The sequence below is a fragment of the Eretmochelys imbricata genome, chromosome 6 (genome assembly GCF_965152235.1).
Source record: "Eretmochelys imbricata isolate rEreImb1 chromosome 6, rEreImb1.hap1, whole genome shotgun sequence".
NCBI classification, from domain to species: domain Eukaryota; kingdom Metazoa; phylum Chordata; order Testudines; family Cheloniidae; genus Eretmochelys; species Eretmochelys imbricata.
Genome location: NC_135577.1, coordinates 51,873,445 through 51,895,675, shown reverse-complemented (window position 1 = coordinate 51,895,675; position 22,231 = coordinate 51,873,445). Strand labels below are relative to the sequence as shown.

Genomic DNA, 22,231 nt, shown 5'->3' with positions numbered 1-22,231 from the left:
AAAGCTTTATATTGCTACCCTGGCTCCTTGGCTAACTGGTGGATCAGTGAAGTGACTTCAATATCCTAGCCAACAAAACATTCTCATTTAGCAATGATTAAGGCTGCAAGTCTTTCATGGAGGTCACGGATTCTGGGTGGAGACGGCCCTGGGACCAGCCACACCGGCTGCTGCTCCAGTGACCCCAGGCATCTGGTCCCGGGTGCTGCCCCAGAGCACTTGTGGCATCCTGGGCCACCCCACTCCCAAGAGCAGCGGTGACGGGGCCCTGGGTCACCCCGCTCCCAAGAGCAGCAGCAGCCACCAGAACACCCCTCCCCCCACTCACAGAGGAGCAGTGACCGCCGGAGCACTCCCTCCCCAAGAGCACCAGCATCCTGGAGCACCCCACTTTCCCCAGCACCTATGATTTAGTTAAGGGTATTTTTAGTAAAAATCATGGACAGGTCACTGGCTGTGACTTTTTGTTTACTGCTTGTGACCTATCCATGACTTTTACTAAAAATACCCATGACTAAACCGTGGCCTTAGCAATTATTATATTTTGGGGGGGTGTGGGTGTCCTTGACAACACTTATCAAAATGAACATTCTGAAGTCCACTGCATGTACATTTTGTGGGATGATATTATTTAAAGACCATATATTAAGTAGTATTAATTCTTACTTCTTTCAGTGCAATTATGCAGAAAAAAAATCCATGCAGTTAAAACAAAGCTATTGTAATTCTTGTAGCTCTGAAACAGAATGAACTTACATATGTGGAGGCAGATTCACTCCTGCACATGGGCAGTTTTACAAACCCATAACTGCTTATCTGCTTGGGTAGGATTTGCCCTCTGGAGGGCTCCTAAGCCACTACCCCCTTTCTGCAGCAAGAGGGTGTAGTTGGGGATCTCTGAGTCCAAGCAATTCCTAACTGCCACAACAGTCCCCTAGCATCAGTTGCCACAAAGGAAAATAGCTCTAATTTACACCTGGCTTAAGGCAATGCAGCTCTAGGAAGTAAAGAGCTAGTTTAAAGCCACCTTCAAGCCTTAAAGCCACTCCATTCATGACTTGCATTGAATGCTCAAATGGTCACAGCCACGAACAAGGGATATAATAATTACAATAAAACAAACCACCTCCACCTAGCGCCTGGAGAAAATACTGCAAATACTAAAAAATCTGAAATTACTTATTTGTTGTTGTTGTTTTTTAATCTATCACTCCGATTAAGACACACAATTTCACAGGCTGTAGTGAGCCATGTTTAGCTGGGATTTCACTGAAGAATTTGATGGCTAAGTTATCTTTGCATTTAAAAAAGAATGCTAAGAGAATGAACGGCAGAGGCTTACTATATTAATAATAATTTGAAAATCCCAACACCACTAAAGCAGCTTTAAAGACCATTTTAAAATTGCTTTAAGATCATCATTCATGTTCATCTGTGTCATGCCATACACTTGGCTGAAAGAAGCTAAACAGCCATGATATTCCTAAACCTACTGTACATCTGAGACCTACCTTTGCAGATGCAGAAATTTCCTGTACTCCCTTGGCAGCAGCATCTTTTATGATTGGTGTAATGAGACCTCGGTCTGTTGCCACAGCAATAGAGATGTCGATGGATTGCAGCTGCCTGGGGCCCTCTCCATCCCAGGTCACATTCACATCTGGCATTTGCTAGAAAAGAGAAACACAAAGAGAACCAGCTGTTAAAGGAATAATGGTTCAGCCAATTATTAAAAGGAAGCCTCTTTAAAATGCACAGCGATATACAGGCATTCACCAAAGTAATTAATGAAACACAGAATGCTGTTTGAGAGAACAGGTCACATCTATCATCAGAACTGCCATGAGCAAGACAGGGATAATAAAAGACTTGCCACGTAACTCTAAGAATAGACCGACTTTATTAGCTAGCATCTATTTATATCTACACTGTCAGCAAGTGCGAATGTATGCTGCAGAGATGGAAATTGTGCAGCAGGGGGGCAAAAAGGAATATTTATGAACATTCCGGGTCATTGGGAAACTAATGATATGCTAACAGCAGCCTCCAAATTCCTTTGGCATTCACAAGTATCACCTTTTGGATGCCTGAAATTCAAGAGTACAAAGCAGAGGGGTTTTTGCCAACCATAAAGTACTATGAGCCAACATACTGTATTTACATTTTAGATGAGAGGGTAGTGAACAGAATAAAATGGAAAAGGAATGCAGAGATTCTACTAAACATACACCAGGATAGTCATGTTAATTGCTTTTGCCCTGCTCATTTTGGTATCACTCTAATCAAAAAAGTTGGTTGAGTTTTAACTGAATACATTGCAATAGGCTGAAGTCTATCATCGGTGTTAGGTTCGCTTATCCAAAAAAGCCTCATGCATATTTCTAGGGACAGATCCAGATCAGATTTAACCGATTAACGATAACGAATCACTAAGGCAATTGGTAACAAGGTATTTGGCCCTTCATGTCTAAGTCACCAGTTTAAAGTAATCCTGGTCCACAGTGACCGTACATATATGATCTGTAGGTTTGTTCTGTGTCCAGTGTGAAATGAGTTATTAGAAAGTCCAATTCCTAGAGGGGAGATGTCTCAGTAGAAATGCCCATCTAATCACTGGCCTAAGAACTGAACTTTCCTCACTCCCTGGTAGTCTAACATCATCATGGCGTAAGATACACTGGCAAGTGGTAGCAAGAGGGACACCTGGAGGTTTATATGAAGCTTCAGACTCTAGCGCTGCCAATCTAGCAATTGTAAAGTCCAAATAATAAAATAACTTGGAGTTGAAAAGCTGAAACTTGGTATCTTGCTGGCACTTTGAAGCAAGATTTTTTTAAAAACTGTTTTGAACATCCAACATTCAGATCTCTACCTTGTCATCCCACAGATGGTACTTCTGGGCTATTTGCATAAGAGGAGAATACGCAAGAAACATAATCATTCTCAGATCACCTTCTTATGTGTATGAAGAAAAGAAGAATTAAGATATTGTGATTTCTTATTTTGCAGCCAGGGAATTGTAAACATCTCCTATTAAACCAAGTAGAGGTAATCAAAATTTTCTGAATTTCAAGTTTTTCATGCAATTTTGTCAAAAATTCTAATTTTTGATTAACCATCTCCCACATCCCCAAACATTTAACAAAAATGTATTGGGTTTTTTTTGACTAGCTACTACTAACCTGAGCTTATTTCTGACATGCTATGCATATATTTGATTATTTCTGAACATTGTAAGTTTATAAATCAAATTTGAGTGTGGGCTGTTGTTTTTTTACCTCACAACAGTATAATGGAGTGGGAGTAGTCTTATGACTACTAAATATCTTCCAAAACAATAAATAGCTTTTATGTAATGTACACATAAAATTAGCACATCATTAAAATACTCTATTCAATTTTCCTCCCCAATTTACATATTTTAATTCACAAATGTCTGCTAGTTATCAACTGCATCAAAACTGGAATAGTAATAGCCTGTGTGGCAACTCATTTATAACTGAGCACATACACAATGTACTAAACAAGCTGTTCATCATCATCATCCAGTTATTAGAGTTCTCTGAATTTTCTTTAAGAGCCTGGAGAGGACATGTTATCGCTGATTTTCTAATGCCCAGCAGCAATCTAATCCTTCAGTAGAAGAGCCAAACACTGGATTAGCAATGACAGTCAACAAAAAACAAAAATGCAAAATCTAATCAACTAAAATTCAGATATTAAGAACAGAAAATCACATTTCCTAAATTGATTGGTGTAGATCATTCTGTAATAATAAATGCAGAAATCCCCTTTTAAATAACAAATGAACAACATGCATAATCCTTACACCATATGGTAAAACATATTGAAAAAAATCAAAACTGTGAAAGTCACCTGCTACAGTGGCTTCAAGAGTATATCTATACTGCAGAATGGAGATGTGATTCCCAGCATGGGCAGACAGACTTGCACTAGTTCAGCTTGAACTAGCACATCAAAAATAGGAGTATGGATGCCTAGCATGACAGCCACCACTGCCATAAGATGCAAAATCCACAATGCTATTTTTAGCACACTTTCTTGTGTTGAGCTAGCATAAGTCTGTCTACCCGCCCTGAAAATCACACCTCCAAACTGCAGTGCAGAGAACCCCCAGGTTAGCGGGCTGCACCTGTTAGAAGTATTAACTTCTATATACACACATACACACACACCCCTAAATTATGACTAAACTACAGCAAGTCCATCCTCTATCAGTTATTTGCAGCAACATGCAAATAAAATATGGAAACAATCCACACATTACTCCTCCCCATTAAAAACACCCTCCCAATTCTCCTCTTTTCAAATGCTTAGGCAACAAGATGGGCTTTTCGATGTATTCTTAAAGTAATCAGATGTAGGCAATTTTGGACCAAAGAGGGGAGCAAGTTTCAAAGTCAAAGTGTTCTCACAGAGAATGCTCTACTATTCCTTTGAATTTCATAGAAGAGTCTCTGTACCTTCAGCAATATGGCATAAGGAGAGAGGCAATCTCTCAGGTATATAGATCATAGGGAAGGCTACAATTTTTTCAACAGAGGTTGCAGAAGTCATGGAATTGGTGACTTCCAGAGACCTCCGTGACTTCAGCCAGCAGCAACAGGAAGCTGCAGGGTCCCACCACCATTCCTGAGCTGCCGCAGGGGGACGCTGGAGCTCCCAAGCCGTGGCGGGACAGGAAACCTTGGAGCTCCAAGCCCCAATGGGCAGTAGGGGCGCCCGGAGCTCTGAACCGGGGCCCTCACTGCCCATTTTGTCACAGATATTTTCAGTAAAAGTCACAGAGAGATCAAAGGCTTCTGTAATTTTTTCTTTTTTGCCCATGACTTGTCCCTGACTTTTACTAAAAATATTGTTGAGTTACTGCTCTGATGACCGGGAGATCGCGGAGTGATGTTCGGTCGCCGAGTTGATGGCATTCATTGTGAATTCTAACTTAGAATGGACCCCGTGAAGGCTGCCATCTTCCACCACATTACTGCAATAAATTCTGCTACTGCGGATGTAGCCATTTGACTCAATCAACTTCAGATGAAATTGTAGTTGCTGCTCTACACCAGCCATACAAAAGAAGACTAAAAAATGCATGACAAAATCTTAGCTTAATCATAGATCATTTAGGGCTTTATTAAGTCAATGCCAACACCTTAAGTTCCATGTCAAAAACCAATACACAGTGCAGATCATGGACCACTATTACTATGCTCACAATACTTTCATCTAAAAAGAGGTAATGCATAGAAATACAGTGGTACTGTAGTATTCCCAAGCTTTGCCAATACTTCTTTTGTCCCCCTCAAAATAAGTTTATTCTACAATTATATTATTGAAGGTAAATTATTTACTTACTTTGAGGGTAACTGCTGTTGCCTTGATAATAAAGTCATTTACTGATACTTTAATGTCATCTGCAAGAGGAAAAATAAATACAAATATTATGAGTAGTAATAATAAATATTATTACTAGTGTAGCTCCAGAAATTACAAACCAGACAGTTTCATGACTGAATATTCCAGCGTTTCAGTCAATTAGTCTTTAGGGCTCTTAGAAAGTCATACTGTCACAAATTATTAAATAATTGGGTTATAACAACATAATCACAGCATGTAAACTCTATATAAAATGCAGAAACTCTAGACACAAAGCACAAGGCTTCTATTACCACAAGGTAAGAGCAGTTCAGAAATAGTGTGCTATTAGTTCCCCAATAGACAAAGGAGAAAACCTGCTAGTCTCCACTAGAAGATACTCAGTTTATTTGCAAAAAGAAAAGGAGTATTGTGGCACCTTAGAGACTAACAAATTTATTTGAGCATAAGCTTTCGTGAGCTACAGCTCACTTCATCGGATGCATTCAGTGGAAATTCTTTTTGTGGCTACAGACTAACATGGCTGCTACTCTGAATCCGGTTTATTTGTTTCCATACTGAAGTGTCAGACAATGAGGCAGATGCTAATGGACAAAGCACTGCCTAATACACTACAGGAAATAGTCTCATAGAAGCAAAGGAAAAGGAAAGATCTGTCAAGATGCCCTAATAAAAATTAGAGATAGAAAAAAAAAACAAAAAAATCCCCCATGACTGAATGCTCCACTAGTATTTAAAGCACAAAGGATAAAATTAAACCAGCAGATGTGGATGGAGAGGCAAGCAATTAGGAGAACTGTGATTCATGAACTTTAGAACAATTAGTTTCTATTATTTTAGTTATATTAGTTGACAAGAAATGTTTATTCTGGGAACAACTTAACTGTTATCCAAAATTCTCTTAATTGACAGGGAAAATATCACACCACAGAAATATCTTGTTTCCAAAGGCAAAGACATACCTTGTTTTCAAAAATGACCTACTGTGTATTTTAGGATGGGGAAAAAAAAGTGTGTTCAGTTTTTAACCAATGCTGATGAGCAATCTGGTGGCTTAACTGTCTTTGGGGGAAGGGGGGAGAGGAGAACATATTAATGGTTGATCTAGTGCCTTTGCAAAAGTGCTGGACTGAGGAGTGGAGAAACCAAAATCCTCTGTCTTCTTCCCACAACAGGAACCTCCTGGACATCAAGAAAAACTCTCCCTTCACACCCACCCTGCACTCACCTATGTGTCTCAAAGGGAACCTGATGTTAACAGATGCTAGAGCCAATAGGGAATTCAGTATTAATTGCTTCATAAACCCAGGCCTCCTGGCTAGGACTACCAACAAGATTAGAATAAACTCTAGTGATTGTATTTGTTTTTGAACATCCATCCTCTATGAATTAGACTGAAACCTCCAACTCATATCACAGCCATTATGCATGCTTAGTCTTGACATGGACTAGATTAATCATCACATGAGCAATCACTTTTTGTCAGATGAACATAATAGAGGTGGTTTTGTTTTGTTTAAAATGCTTAGGTATGACATGAATAACAGATATACCTTAATTAAAAACCAATGCACTATTATCAGAGTGGTAGCCGTGTTAGTTTGTATCGGCAAAAACAACGAGGAGTCCTTGTGGCACCTTAGACACTAACAAATTTATTTGGGCATAAGCTTTCATCGGCTAGAACCCACTTCATCAGATGCATGGAGTGGAAAATATAGGAGCAGGTATAAATACATGAAAGGATGGGAGTTGCCTTACCAAGTGTGAGGTCAGTTTCATGAGATAATTCACTTAACAGCAGGATACCAAGGGAGGAAAAATAACTTTTGAAGTGGTAATGAGAGTGGCCCATTTCAGACAGTTGACAAGAAAGTGTGAATCACAGTAGGGGGAAATTAGTATTGGGGAAATTAGGTTTAGGTTTTGTAATGACCCAACCACTCCCAGTCTTTGTTCAGGCCTAATCTGATGGTGTCCAGTTTGCAAATTAATTCCAGTTCTGCGGTTTCACACTGGAGTCTGTTTTGGAAGTTTTTTTGTTGAAGAATTGCCACTTTTAGGGCTGTTATTGAGCGACCAGAGAGATTGAAGTGTTCTCCTCTTGGTTTTTGAATGTTATGATTCCTGATGTCAGATTTGTGTCCATTTATTCTTTTGCATAGAGACTGTCCGGTTTGGCCAATGTACATGGCAGAGGGGCATTGCTAGCACATGATGGCATATATCACATTGGTAGATGTGCAGATGAATGAGCCCCTGATGGTGTGGCTGATGTGGTTGGGTCCTATGATGGTGTCCCTTGAATAGATATGTGAACAGAGTTGGCACCGGGATTTGTTGCAGGGTTTGGTTCCCGAGTTGGTGTTTCTGTTGTGTTGTGTGTAGTTGCTGGTGAGTATTTGCTTCAGGTTGGGGGGCTATCTGTAAGTGAGGACTGGCCTGTCTCCCAAGGTCTGTGAAAGTGAGGGATCATCCTTCAGGATAGGTTGCAGATCCTTGATGATGCACTGGAGAGGTTTCAGTTGGGGGCTGTAGGTGACAGCTAGTGGCGTTCTGTTACTGTCTTTGTTGAGCCTGTCTTGTAGTCAGTGACTTCTGGGTACCCTTTCTGGCTCTGTCAATCTGTTTCTTCACTTCACCGGGTGGGTACTGTAGTTTTAAAAATGCTTGATAGAGATCCTGTAGGTGTCTGTCTCTGTCTGAGGGATCGGAGCAAATCCGGTTGTATCTTAGAGCTTGGCTGTAGACAATGGATCATGTGATGTGGTCTGGATGAAAGCTGGAGGCATGTAGGTAAGTATAGCTGTCAGTAGGTTTCCGGTATATGGTGGTGTTTATGTGACCATTGCTTATTAGCACTGTAGCGTCTAGGAAGTGGACCTCTTGTGTGGACTGGTCCAGGCTGAGGTTGATGGTGGGGTGGAAATTGTTGAAATCTTGGTGGAATTCCTCAAGGGCCTTCTTCCCATGGGTCCAGATGATGAAGATGTCATCAATGTAGCGCAAGTAGAGTAGGGGCATAAGGGGACAAGAGCTGAGGAGGCGTTGTTCTAAGTCAGCCATAAAAATGTGGGCATACTGTGGGGCCATACAGGTACCCATAGCAGTCCCCCTGGCTTGAAGGTATAAACTGTCCCCAAATCTGAAATAGTTGTGGGTGAGGACAAAGTCACAAAGTTCAGCCACCAGGTTTGCCGTGATGGTATCAGGGACGCTATTCCTGATGGCTTGTAGTCCATCTTTGTGTGGAAAGTTCGTGAAGAGAGCTGCTATATCCATAGTGGCTAGGATGGCGTTTTCGTGAAGATCACATGTTAACTGTTAGTTAACATGTGAGATCATCTTTTAATTAGTTCATTAAATACTGAAGTTCTGATGAAAACCTTAGCAACTGCCTGGGTTTTTTGTTCTGTTTTTTTTACATTTTTTCAAGCTATTTCTAATTTTTTTAAAAACCCTTTCATGGAAAGGCCAAAATTTCATGTGGTTAAACAATCAGGATCCAATCCCGTAACCATTTATGTGCATATATTTACTCATTTGAGTAGTTGCATTGATTTTAAAACAAGCCTCATCATGCAATTTAAGTAACTCCCATGAGTCAGTGCTTGCTGAATCAGGTTCTGTTTTTTACAAATATGCAGTTGGGCTGAGGGATAGGAATGTATGTTAAAGTTCCAACCTGTCATTTACATCCACATTTACCTTGCACAATCCTGGGAACTGTGCATGTAGCTGAGTGAACATTTTTTTTTTTTTTTTTTTGGAAAATCTAGCAAAATGGATTCATTTTTTAAATAGGTTCTACATAAAGGTTCTTGTTTTGCCCCAAGGGTTTTGAACTGGTGACCATCACTGAAGGGACTTCTGATTCAACTCCCAAGATCCAATTCTGCCCCTACTGTGTTGATTCCAGGTCTGTTCCAATATAGGATGAGCCAGTGTTCTGTTTCCAGTCAGTGTGCTGCCAAAATACCATGAAAACAACCATTCTTGCAAGATTTTGACCCAAGATGGCAGAACTCTCATGGAAACAAATGATGCTGTTGGTTGCGGTTTTCCAAGTAATTTAAGGGATTCAGAAATTCAGTGGGATTAGGTCCCTTTGATTCCCAGCTGTAGGCTCTAAAACCAAATGCCAGCTCTAATTTGACCTTACCTACAAACTAATACAACTCTGAAAACTGTCTTCGCAGCACATCTCGTAATTACTTGTTATCAAGCTAGACTGACCCATTTGGATCCACAAGCGGTTATTCGCAAAAAGAAAAGGAGTACTTGTGGCACCTTAGAGACTAACCAATTTATTTGAGCATGAGCTTTCGTGAGCTACAGCTCACTTCATCGGATGCATACCGTTGAAGTGAGCTGTAGCTCACGAAAGCTCATGCTCAAATAAATTGGTTAGTCTCTAAGGTGCCACAAGTACTCCTTTTCTTTTTGCGAATACAGACTAACACGGCTGTTACTCTGAAGCGGTTATTGCAATTGGACATTAAATGTGGGGATTGGAAACTACAGTAAGGAGAATAGTGAATAATGAGCAAACTGATTTTGATGAGTGATCTATTAGCAAAATCCTGCCAGAACATTCTTTACAATGTACTGTATATCCACTCTTTAGACCTTTCCTGGCCATGAAGAGATGAAATTACTGCAGAATGTGAGAAAAAAATTTTCCCCCTCAAGCACACATACTGTATGTAGGAGTGGTTATGTGCTATTCTCAGATGGGAACTGGAACTAGGAAAAAAAAATCACTAAATCAAGAGAACTTTATAATACAATCCTATCCTTCCAGCTGACACCACGAGCCAAATTTCATTCTTTGCCTTTGACATCATAAATCAGACAACATCTCCACTTGACTCATTATAATGGGATGATGATTTACTTCATAACACTGCATGCAGAATAAATACACAGAAACAGTGCTGAGTTTAAATAGGGAAAGAATGCAGTCACTTAGAACTCCAAACTTTAGGCAATGTTGATATGTCAAAACGTCAAGACAATTTATGGAGATTATGTTAAAAATAAACATTTTTGTAATACTTTGGAAGTCTTTAGGACTAAAATGGGAAGACATTTTCTTTTGCTAGAATGGCTTACAGTGAATTAATTACTAAAAAATCTGTAGTTTGGTATATTTAACGTAATATTTAGTTTACATTTATTTATCCTTTTTTCCAGAAAGTTACCAAGGTACTTTGCAAACTATAGTAAATATTATACATGCAGGAATTGCTCCACACGCTAATGAAACGTAGCCACCTCTGGAGTACAACCTAGCTGCTTTCTAACAAGGTGTACGTGAGCAATACTAAACAGTTTATGATAAGAATAAAAGGTATTCAGTTTCCAGCTAAACCTGTAGGAAGAATGGCTAAAAAGAGACCATGTCAAGATTTACAAAGAGATTTTCAAAGGTATAAATGGTACAATGGCACTTCATTTGCATTGATAGTCAATGGGAATTAGGAACTGCCATGTGTTCCTTTGAAATCTCCCCTTTTGTCTCATACTAAATTTCTGCAATTTTAGTACAATGAGCAAGTTAATTTTAGTTCAGTATTAATTACAATATTAAATTAAAGCTTTGGAGGGGCAACTCTATACATGGAATAGAATACAGTAATATAAATGAGTCTATTAATAAAGAGTAACACACACAGTATAGATGACCATGTATTTTGTGTATTATACACTGGCTTAAATCTTATGCAGAAATCTACTGTTGGTCTAAAGATAAAGAAAAATAATCCTGTATATTCAAATTTCATTGTTCCTTTTTATGTTCTGTAATGCATAAACTGGAAAAATCACAAGGATTATCTGTATTCAACTGTGAACCAGAACCTCGCCATTCTACAATGACCCTTGGAGCCTTTTACTACAAGGATTACCAAGGTGAAGGCCTCTGCAAATGCTGAAATTCTGTTAGCAGCAGCAGCAGCAGAGCAGGCAGCAGCTCTTGATGCATGGGTCAGCAGTCTATAGTGTTTAAAAACCACATCAAACCCAATAGTAATGATTTAGCCCAAAGAGACACTGAGAACTTGAGAGGAGAGGATTTTTCCAGTGTGAACATAAGGAATGGTGCATTCTGCTTAGACACAAGGATTGCTTCCCTTCCCCCTACTCCAGATAGAGTGTGGAAAAAGTCAATGGCTATATTTTCACTACATTACTTGCAGAGTGTTTAGGAGGAGGCTGTGATAACTAGATACAATCAGTAGTGTGTGGCAGGAGAGGAATAGCTGCTGATACATAGTAGTGTAACTTCACAATAACTGTGGCATCATCCTGAAGGCATGTCTGAGACTTTTTTAGGGTATTAAATGCATTATCAAAAAAGCTACAGCTTGCTGGACTAGTCTATTGTCATAGTAACTTGGCTCCTGAATAGCCAAGGCCGCATAAATGCTTCAATTCAGGGGGTTAGGTTTACAGCACTTGATACATGTGTTTGAAAACATTTCTCAAAACAGAGGAAATTAAGCTGCATCTCTATAATTAAGAGATATTTGCTTAACTATAACTAGTGAATTTGGGGTCATATCCTAGTCTCCTTTTGTCCACATAACTAATCTACAGTATTTATCATGATTGGTAGCGTCTTCCCGAAAGAGAGCCAGGATTGTATTATAATAGCGGGGATGTTGCAGATCAATACTGAGCTGCATTGGCGGAAGTGTGTATGAGACACAAGCTTGTCCACATTATTCCTGGCCTAGCCAGAACTATCAGTGTCTGTTTCCCTTAGTACAAAGGCATAGTGAAAATATACTTCATCTTTTAACAAGGACCACCTTAGTTGTGTATATTCATAACAAATCAGAACAATAAAAGCTCTGTGTCTAGGGCAGTGGTTCTCAACTGTGGTCCACCGCTTGTTCAGGGAAAGCCCCTAGCACCCTGGGCCGGTTTGTTTACCTGCCACATCCGCAGGTTTGGCCAATCACAGCTCCCACTGGCTGCGGTTCGCTGTGCCCTGCCAATGGGGGCTGCAGGAAGCGGCACAGGCCGATGAACGTACTAGCCGCCGCTTCCCACAGCCTCCATTGGCCGGGCACAGCAAACCGCGACCAGTGGGAGCCACGATCAGCCGAACCTGCGGATGCGGCAGGTAAACAAACCAGCCCGGCCCGCCAGGGGCTTTCCCTGAACAAGCGGTGGACCACAGTTGAGAACCACTGGTCTAGGGGATGCTGGATTCTCTTGCCTCCTGGACAGCAGCTTGCTAGTCATTTGTTAGAAGCCACCATCCTAAAACCAAATTAAAAAGGGAACACAACTCATTTTTCCATTTAAGGACATTCTGGCTCCTTCTCCTTCTCCCTCTCCCCCCCCCCCCCCCCGCCCCACCAATGCATGCAACACTTAGAAATCCACACAAGGGGTAAACAAGTGAATTTTTAAAGGTGTCCACTCTAAATGCAAGTGAATTATTTTATAAAGACAAGATAATTTTGTGAATAGAACCCATGCCATTTCCTCCTATGACCTTTAGTAGTTTGAAATCTACTCAAACTCCCTTTGACGATAGCCTGTGAGTAAGACTTCATCTGAGGGGAAAAAACCAAAAGGAAAATACTCTAGGTACTCCAGCAGTTAAAAAGTAGTCAATCAGTGACAGCAGGATCAGACCACATGCCATCAGAATCTGGGAAATCTGAATATAACAGCTAAATTTCCCCTGGTACTTTACTAAAGAAGAAAGGTAGTGTGGTCTAGTCATTAAGGCACAAGACTAGGAGTCTATAATTTTTTAGTTCTAGTCGCAGCTCTGTGCCTTTGTCACCTCTGTGCCTCAATTTCCATATCTGTAAAATGGAAGAACAACTCACTCACAGGTTGTAGTGTGAGGAATAGCAAGTGATTATGAAATGCTTTAAAAAAATGTAATCCCCTCGATGAGTTTTAGAGTATGTCACACCAAGAGGTGTGCACACACACCCACATTGGGAGAGGTTTTTTGGTTTTTTTTAAAAGAGAAAAAACTAGCTTAAGTTGTTTTAGCTTAAGAAGTTTATATTACATTATTTTTAGACTTAAGTTGTTTTTCTTAGGCTAACTGAGAAGCAAGAGGAAGCTGTAGGCACATGCAAGGTAAAATATAGAGCAAAACAAGATGGTGGGGTCACCTCCTTTATAGCTTCCAAAGACAGAAGGCATAGGTTAGAATTCAGACATGATCAGGTATTAATGTAGTGACCTGTCCTCCTCCTAAAGGAGGTAACCCCACCTCTTGTTTTGCTCTATATTTATGTAAAAGTAACTTTAGAAAATCCAAAAAGCATCCACGTGACAACCCACTCACAAAGAAATTTAACCTAGACCTTGATTATTCCTTTTTGCTGTTGTAGTGTGACGGTATCAAAGCTGCTTAGCTTTGCAGTAAAGGCCAAGCTTTCAGTAAATCAAAATCCTTTTATCATCATGCACTGGCATCTGGATGACCCCGCTGGTGTGAAATATTTTTAGCACAGGACTATATTAAGCTTTGAATTGGAATAGATGCCACACATTAGGAAAGCTATGTTTTCATTTTAGACAAAAATCTCTACCCAGCTGCACATAGATTACTGTGCACACAGACTGGATTGCTAGGAACCCTTTCCCCAAAGAAAAGAAAATTACTTATTCATTTTGGTGTTGGCATTGTTGTACAGGACACTTACATATGGGAACATGAAAGCTACTGAAAACCTGGGGTTTGTGTCTAGAACAACTATAACTCTTTCTTTTAAAAAAAACTGGTTAGAAAAATTCAAGGTGAAAAAAGCAAAACAATAAGACATTGCAACATAGATAAATGATAGAATTAGTCAAATCATGAAGTAATTTAGTGATAAATAATTTATTTGATGATGAACCAATTGTTGAATGTTATTCCACCAGTTCTGTTTGGTGGGTAATTTAAATATTTGAGATTAATATAGTCACAGGAAAAAGTTCAATATTCATTAAACTATCTGCAGTTAATAATTTGATATAGGTACTTGTGACAATTTTACCCAAAGTCCCATTTTTTTTAAGAAGTGTCTTAACCTCTTAGGAGTTTAACTCTCATTAAAAGTCAATGGGACCTAGGCTCTTAAGTCACTTAAGCGCTTGTGAAAATTTTACTCCAGACCTAATACACACTTATTTTAAATTTATATATACTCAACCGTTTGCATTTATTACTGATATACTTAGTGATTATTTATATATTCATGTGTGTGTGTGTACTTATATTTATTTTACACATCCCCCCTCTATGTTTAAAAGAGCAGTTTATTCCACGGCCGAATATTGCACACCTGTCTGGGGAAAAAGGTCACTTACGGACCTTGTCAATATCCAGCTAAATGCAGTTATGAGACTTGTAACTGAAATTCACTCTGCTGCCTTGGCTTCCAATTCTTGCAAACATCTTTCCTTGAGTTATCCAGTGAGAGATGGCTACATTGCCTGAGTATGGGAAAGCACTCACTAGCCAAAAGCTCTCGCTTCATGACAACCTTGTTCACCTGCCTCGCACTTGCCTTAAGACCTGCCGACCATTCTCACAAAACATGTAACAGGGCAGGCTCTGATGTAAAAAGAGCAAACACTCCATAGATGATCCCACCGCCAAACTGCCTGTTTTCTTGCTCTGCCAAAGACGCTGGATGACCATCAATTGTACTAGGATGTTACGTGGAAGATGCACTCACCTGATGCACAAATGGAGAATGAAGGATTCACCATAGTGTGAATGTGGAAACCTCCACACCATAGAACACACTGTGAACGAGTTCCCATCTTTTCATTTCCAGGAGGGATAGCAAAGGTGCACTCTGCATCTCCTGAAGCCCTCAAACTTTCTATTAACTTGTAAATGTTGCTATTTCCATACAAAAGAAGATATGATCACATACTGTGTTTTCCACAGGATCCCTGCCTCATTCAGTGCATAGGACAGACAGGGCTCAAGGAACAGATCAGGCTTTTGTAGTCAAGAGACTGTTGTCTGTAGGAACCTTGCTTATTTGTTGCAGAATGAGGCAAGGGATTGCAAGAATAAGTCTGGTCTTGTGGTTTAGGCAGTTGAATGCCATACTGCAGAACTGGATTTAATCCCTGACTCTGCCAGAGTACTTGTGCGATGCTAGGCAAGTCACTTAAACCAAACTTTTCACAGGTGACAGCATGTTCCTCGTTTTCTGGGTGACCAATTTGATGCCCTGGGGTCTGTTCTGCCAAAGTTCTCGCACTCACAAGTGCAATAGAGAGCTATAATATACTAAGTTCTCTGAAAAAAATGACTATAGATAAATTTAGAGGGGGTTGGGGAAAACAGAGCATGTGATCCTCCTGGGAAACAGTTTAAAGGACAACAGACAGGGGATTATAAAAGACCTGCATTATATAGCTCTGCAGCAGACGGCTGAGAGCGGGAGGGAGTTCAGTGATGGGACCAGAATCACTGCCTGCTAGGTGATCTACTGAGTTCCTTGGAAGCAGTATTCCCATCATCTTCCTGCCACAGAAGAGATTTCCCCATGACCAGCTCCTCTTCTTGTTAGCTCTCCCATGTTAACCTGCTCTCCCAAACCTCAACCTGCAGACCCTCCTAGGGTTCACACTATTGGAAAAGAGGTAGAAGCCACAGCTTCTGCTCCCAGCTTCACCCTGCCCTTCTGATGACACAGGACAGGGTCCAATTCTGCTCTGACTTAAATCAACAGCAGTTTTGCCATCTACCACTTCAAAAGGAGCAGGAACAGACTGATAACATACAACTCCTAGAGGGGGTGACATTTTTACCTCAAAAAAGAGAGGACTCCAACTAGCAGAAGAACAGCACTTTGAGATGCTCGGCTGAAAATGCAATATGCTATACACACTAAGCGCTGAGACTTTACTTAAGCTTCACAAAATCCCTGTGAGATTAATAGCCCAATTCCATCAGGTGCCATAGACTTTAATGGGAATCGCTCAGTAATGTTCAGGATTGGACCCAAAGTGATTCACTGTGTGTCACTGGACAAGTTGACAGAGTTTGGAATAGATAGTCCTGCTCCAAGTGCTCTACTCCAAACCCTTCAGTAAGATAGCTCAACTTATACAGCAAGAACAAAAAGTATTAATTTCATGAGATAGCAGTGAATGCTGAGCTCAAACGGCTTTATATTTGATGACTGAAGAAAATTCCATTGCCCCAAAAAACATTTTGATTGGAACAGAATTACAGTTTAGAAGAGACCAATGCCCAAAAAAATCTTTTATGATGGCGGAGAAGATAAATGGAATTTCAGGGGATAATCTGCCATTAGAGGAAAGAAAACAGAGCTCATACTCAAATGGAAGAATTACAGAACAGCTCACATACATTTTCCTTAAACCAATTAAACCAGTGTTAATGGTAGAGGGAGGACATAGAAAAACTATAGATGTCTGAAACTTAGTTTTAAATTACTATGTCGGATTCTGTACAATCTCTATAGAAAACAATATAGATCCTAATATATACAAGGAAATAAAGTATCCGGCCTTTTCCACAAGGAACCATGAAACAAAAATTATGATCTTTCTTCATGAATGATTCAATGATTACAATAAATTCAGAAAGACTTTGTTAAAAATAAAGCTATATATAAATCCAAATATCATAGAATCTTTCAATCAAAAGTTCCTGCTCACTAGGGCCTTTTTTGTTTGCATTCTAGCACTAAATTTACAAAAGTAATGCACACAGGGTTTGAGTCACATGACATCCTGCTCCAAATCTAAAATGCAATGCTATGTGAGCAGATGAACTGGTGTAAATTGGGGCATCTCCCACTGAAGTCAAATGAACAATATTACAAAACAGTTCACATGCTAAATCCATACATGAATTAGTCTCTTATTTGTACATTGATGGATGACCCATGATGAGACCATGTTAATGATTTGTCTAGGTGATTGTTCAGAGTAAAGAAAGTTTGTTGGTTTCTCACAATGCAGATCATCAGGAGAACATGAACTTGTTACAACTGAAAGATGTTTCAACAAATTGAGGATAGAATATCATTCAAAGTAGTATCATTTCCAGTTGGATCAGAGGCACCCAGTCTGTATTATTTTAGTTAGCCTCCTTATTTACAAGTCTAATGTGTTTGAAGCTTTCAAGTGAAGGGCAGACAGTTCATAAAATAGAGCAAGCAAGCTTTGATGGGCTTACTGAGCTCACTGTGGGACAAAAGGTTTGCAGCAGTTCTACTGAGATAACTCTTCCAGTGCACTAATGAATAAGATGTAAAGAGTACTGTACATGCTACATAACACCACAGTGGCATTGCAGGAGCAAAGAAAGGGATTCTTTCTGCCCCAAATCCACTAAAACAGGCAGTTAGTAGCACCCTCCTTTGCTCTGGTAGACAGCCCTGTATTTGGTGAAGTTGTTTACAAACCACATGACATTCATCTGGGTACAAAGAAAAATCATATACATATGAAGATGTGTAACTAAAACACTAAAGTGATAAAACTCTTTAGAGGGTATTAGCAGGGATTAAGCCCCACTTTAGTAAGTAATGGGACTGAGGCAAGATGGGTGAGTGGTATATTAAAGTTTGTTTATTGTTCTGGCCTAAAATCCTCTTGATATTTAATTTAAGAGGCGTGTAGTGTGTTTTTCTGCCAAGTGGGTATCTTTACTTTCTCAATGAATGATGTATATTTGTGGTCAAACTCATACGTTTTCTCATATTCAGTGCATCTTTTCAGCTAATAGACTGCTCTGCTGACCTTGGTATTTTATCATTGTGAAGAAGTGCTGAGGCAGTTTTTTTTTAGGAAACTAACTTGATTCTGTTACTTGCATTTCTGTGCACTGGATTTTACTGTATTTATTGCTCCATTTTGTTGTTTCTGTTTTCCCTACGGCTTGATGCATGATTAAGTTTTATATCTTGTTTCCAGTGGTGAGGTCCTTGGGTTTTATTCTCCAAAAATAGGACAGTGTATTAACCAGATTACAGGTTAGATTCGGCCCCACCTTACCAGCCATGATGTCTCCCTGCAGTAGCGATTGTTAATGCACCTAGTACAAGATAGGTTCACCCACCAGGAAGGGCGGGCTGTTTTTTCACTGTGGCCTTGTCTTGTGAATTCTGCTGGAGGAGCACAGCTTTACAATCAGGCGAAGGCTGGCGAGGGGATGCATTTAATCAGCACCACTGGCTGCACCATCTCCTAAATCAGCCCTATCACTCTAGACAGGCATTGCGCAGTCAAAGACCCTTGCCAGGGTTGCCACCTTTGAAGCTAAGCTATCACTTTCCTTAGCTGAATCTGGTTCTACAAGTTTTCAAACCATGATGATGATGACGGCAAACACAACCGGAAAGCTTTAAGACAAAATGCAAATGCTGTATATGGCTTCTTTGGATTTATAAAGCTCCCTCTCATGTGTAGCAGCTTGTCAATATGTGTAGTATGATGTAATGGAGAGTATACAGATATTAAAACTGGCTCAACAACAGCTGAGAACATATGCACACCTGACACAAATGATCGAAGAAAAACTATCAAAACATTCCATTCAGAAATCACATCAGAAACCTGTTGGATTATCTATATACTTTCTTGTGTAAAACAAAGGTCAATATTCACATACATTTCCATAAAAATCCTGAAGAACAAAGTTGTATCTTCCTAAAACGTAATACACCATTCATTTAAAAAAAAAAATACTATGAAATGCTAAAGGCAAATTTTTCTTTTGATGTAAAAGAAACAACATTCATAATTCTAATCCTAATTCGCTAACAGACTTGGCTCAGCCTAATATTTACTTACAGAACTTTATTTGTGAGAGTTCTTGAACACATTAAAAAAAATTACGAAGAGTTGAGCTTTGCTGCTGGGTTTATGAAGTCTACACTTCTGTGGGGGAGAAAAATGAGATTTCACAGCGATATGGTCCAAAATTAGATTTGCAAAGTGACAAAGATAGATCTGTGTCCCTAGATTATCTGAATTTTATACACTGATAAATTAAACTTTGTAAGTGATTATATGTGTCTTCCATCAACATAATTTACTAGATTCATCAAAAGGAGAAGCAATCATTGTTTTCCCAATTATTTTAAAGCATTTTCCCCCTAAAAAATGAAAAGTAATAAATGTGATTATAATTCATGGAAGTGAGAGATTCAGATATAACTGGTTTAAATTAGACAGAGGACTGTCCACTGAGCGGGAGAATAGACTTTTAAGTCCTCTGCAGGGATGCAAGACAGACACTAATGTAATGACATTTTATGTACAGAAAAGATATTGCTAGGGCAGGAATGGATCTTGCACATCATTGTGGAGAAAAATTCACATTTTGCAGGAGACTAAGGAAAATTTTCCAGAGCAGGTTGATTAAGAATTATGGCAAGTGTTTGCAACTACTCAGGGATTTACAATTTTAGAATAAATCCTTGAGAGATAGATTAGTGAGCAGAAAGCAGGTCAAAGGTGCATGGTAAATTCATTTATCACATGACTTCACAGTTTACCAAATTCGTTTCATCTTCATCTAGGTGGTAACATAACTTATTAAAATGAATAATTAATCAGAACTAGTCCTTTAAATAGAACACAGTAAAACATTATGTTACAGAACAGAAGAGAAGCTTTGCCTCAGCCTAAAGTTTCTACTTGGCTAAGCCAGAAGATAGAATTCTTCTAAAATAAAATAAATAAATAAATGTGATTTATTAAAGAGCAATATGTATTGGATCACGATAAACCTGTAGCCTCTCTAGTATGACATTATGGCATACTGAGTTTTATATTTGGTTTGAGTTAGTCAGCCTGTAGACTTCAAGGTCTGATGGAAACAGTTTCAATATTTTTCACATTTCTAGTAACAGCATTTAAAAAATAGACTGTATTATGGTGGTGTTCTCTCTTTAGATCAAATAAGTGGCTGTAATAACAAATACTCCTATAATATCCTCAGTTCTGTATCTGAGGGCAACTAGAAACGTCGGATAGATTCACAAACAACAATGTAACTGTTACTTTAGTTACAATGAGGAGAAGATTTTTGAGTAGATAAATATAGGGATTGCTAAGTGGCTGCCTACATTTTTCCTCTGCCACAAATACAAGTTCCTTCGTACACACAAACAGTGACTAAAGTCAGCTAATATAATATTCTTCAAAGGCAATGAATACTCCCCAGTCTACATAGTTTACCGAATATAAAGAATACAACTTCACTTGGGTTCCAAGTTGATTCTGGACAACAGAAGTTCTTTAAAAAAATATCTTTGCACCTTAAATAGAGCTGAGGTAGCACTCTCAAGTAGGATGGATTTACAAATCTCAGTATTCACCACCAAACAGTAGGATTTTGTTTGTCAGGCCGCAATTCAGCAGAGTACTACTATATGCATATTTAATAAAGGTGGTAGAAAAAATGCCAATAGTTTTCCAACAGAAAATGCAGTGTCATTAAAATCTAAAATGTGTTGCAGGAATGTGTCAATTTAGATTAAATCTTTGATGGAAACATTTTGAAAGTAGTTATTTAGACTATCTCCTTTGGATTCATTTAAACTTTTCTATTATTACATTTTTATATATTTAATTTTATTATAATGTTTCAGCATTATCAAAATGAAATTATTAGTTTCAAATTGAAGTTTTTCCATACGGTCAGAATTTTCCGCAGGACAGAAATTCCATTTTCTGACTAGCTCTAGTATTTACTTTAAGCACGTGCATAAATCACACTGAATTCAAGGTAAGATCTCCTAGTTCATATTAAAACTACAAATTGCCTGGTCTTTAATGGATTTTACCTCATGTGTTAAGATGAGTTAAGAACACACCTTTTTTTCCCTAGTGAAGACAAAGCCACACAAAGCTTTTAGTCATACTGAATTACCTTTCATTTCCCAGTAGCTTCATCAGCTTTAGGCTACCAAAACCCAGGCTTCCAGTAGCGTATGCTATGGGAAACGGCATGTGTGTATCTTTCAGTAGGATATCCCTCAACATTACACACAGATTTGTCATTTAGGAATTCAACCTATAATGCATCCATCCCGATATGCCAAGATTCTAATACACCTAATTCTCTAGGTGGTCAGTCAGAAAAATCTGCAGGTATTCTAGAGATAGGACTGAAGGAAACAAAAACCTACTGTATAATTAGAAATCTTATGTTAATCTGCAGTTGCGTGAGCATTCTCATACTGGTTGGTTGAATAACATTGCAGTCTTCTGGTCTCCTATGAACCTGCTTGATTCCAGTAACCACAAGCAATCACAGAGTTTGTGTCTTATCTACAGGACGATGAAGCAAATGGTAATTTTTTGCTTGTCTGTCAATGTACTGAGAAAAAAAAGACTACACAATAACGGACAGTTTTGATAACTGTAATACAGCAGATGAACTCTAAAGTAGAGTTAAGGATTGAAGATTATACCTCTATCTGTGGCAAACCATTCTGTCATTTTTAGGCTGCATTCTAAATTCAGAAAGATAGGCCATGACTTTATGAAAAAAAGAAATATTGTATGAAGTGCATCTCCTGTGAATAGACTGGAAAAGGTTTTTCCAGAATGATTAGTGAATTCAGGTAACCTGAGAAATTAGAACTGGGCCTGGTCTTCAGAGGAAGGATCCTCAACACTTTCTGAAAATCAGGCCCCTTTAAAGTGATATTGGGCTTCCAAAAATTAAGGTACCCAAAATTATGAGTCACATTAGAACACCTTGACTAGTATGTTTATTTCCGTAGGAAGGGGCTTTTAAAAACAACATGCTGAATGAAATCAAATTTAAAATAAAACAAACCAAAAAAAAAACCCCACA

The 22,231-nt window shown here is 39.0% G+C and overlaps 1 protein-coding gene across 3 annotated transcripts in view; it reads right to left on the bottom strand.

The window, feature by feature from the left end:
* PDHX (pyruvate dehydrogenase complex component X) overlaps window positions 1–22,231 on the bottom strand; it is a 100,509-nt gene that overhangs the window by 13,634 nt on the left and 64,644 nt on the right. For all 3 annotated transcript variants that reach the window (XM_077818539.1, XM_077818541.1, XM_077818540.1), the window contains 2 exons: window positions 5,374–5,432; window positions 1,512–1,670 (listed from right to left, as the gene is read on the bottom strand). In XM_077818539.1, coding sequence (XP_077674665.1) covers window positions 1,512–1,670; window positions 5,374–5,432 — 218 coding nt within the window. The remainder of the gene's footprint in view (window positions 1–1,511; window positions 1,671–5,373; window positions 5,433–22,231) is intronic.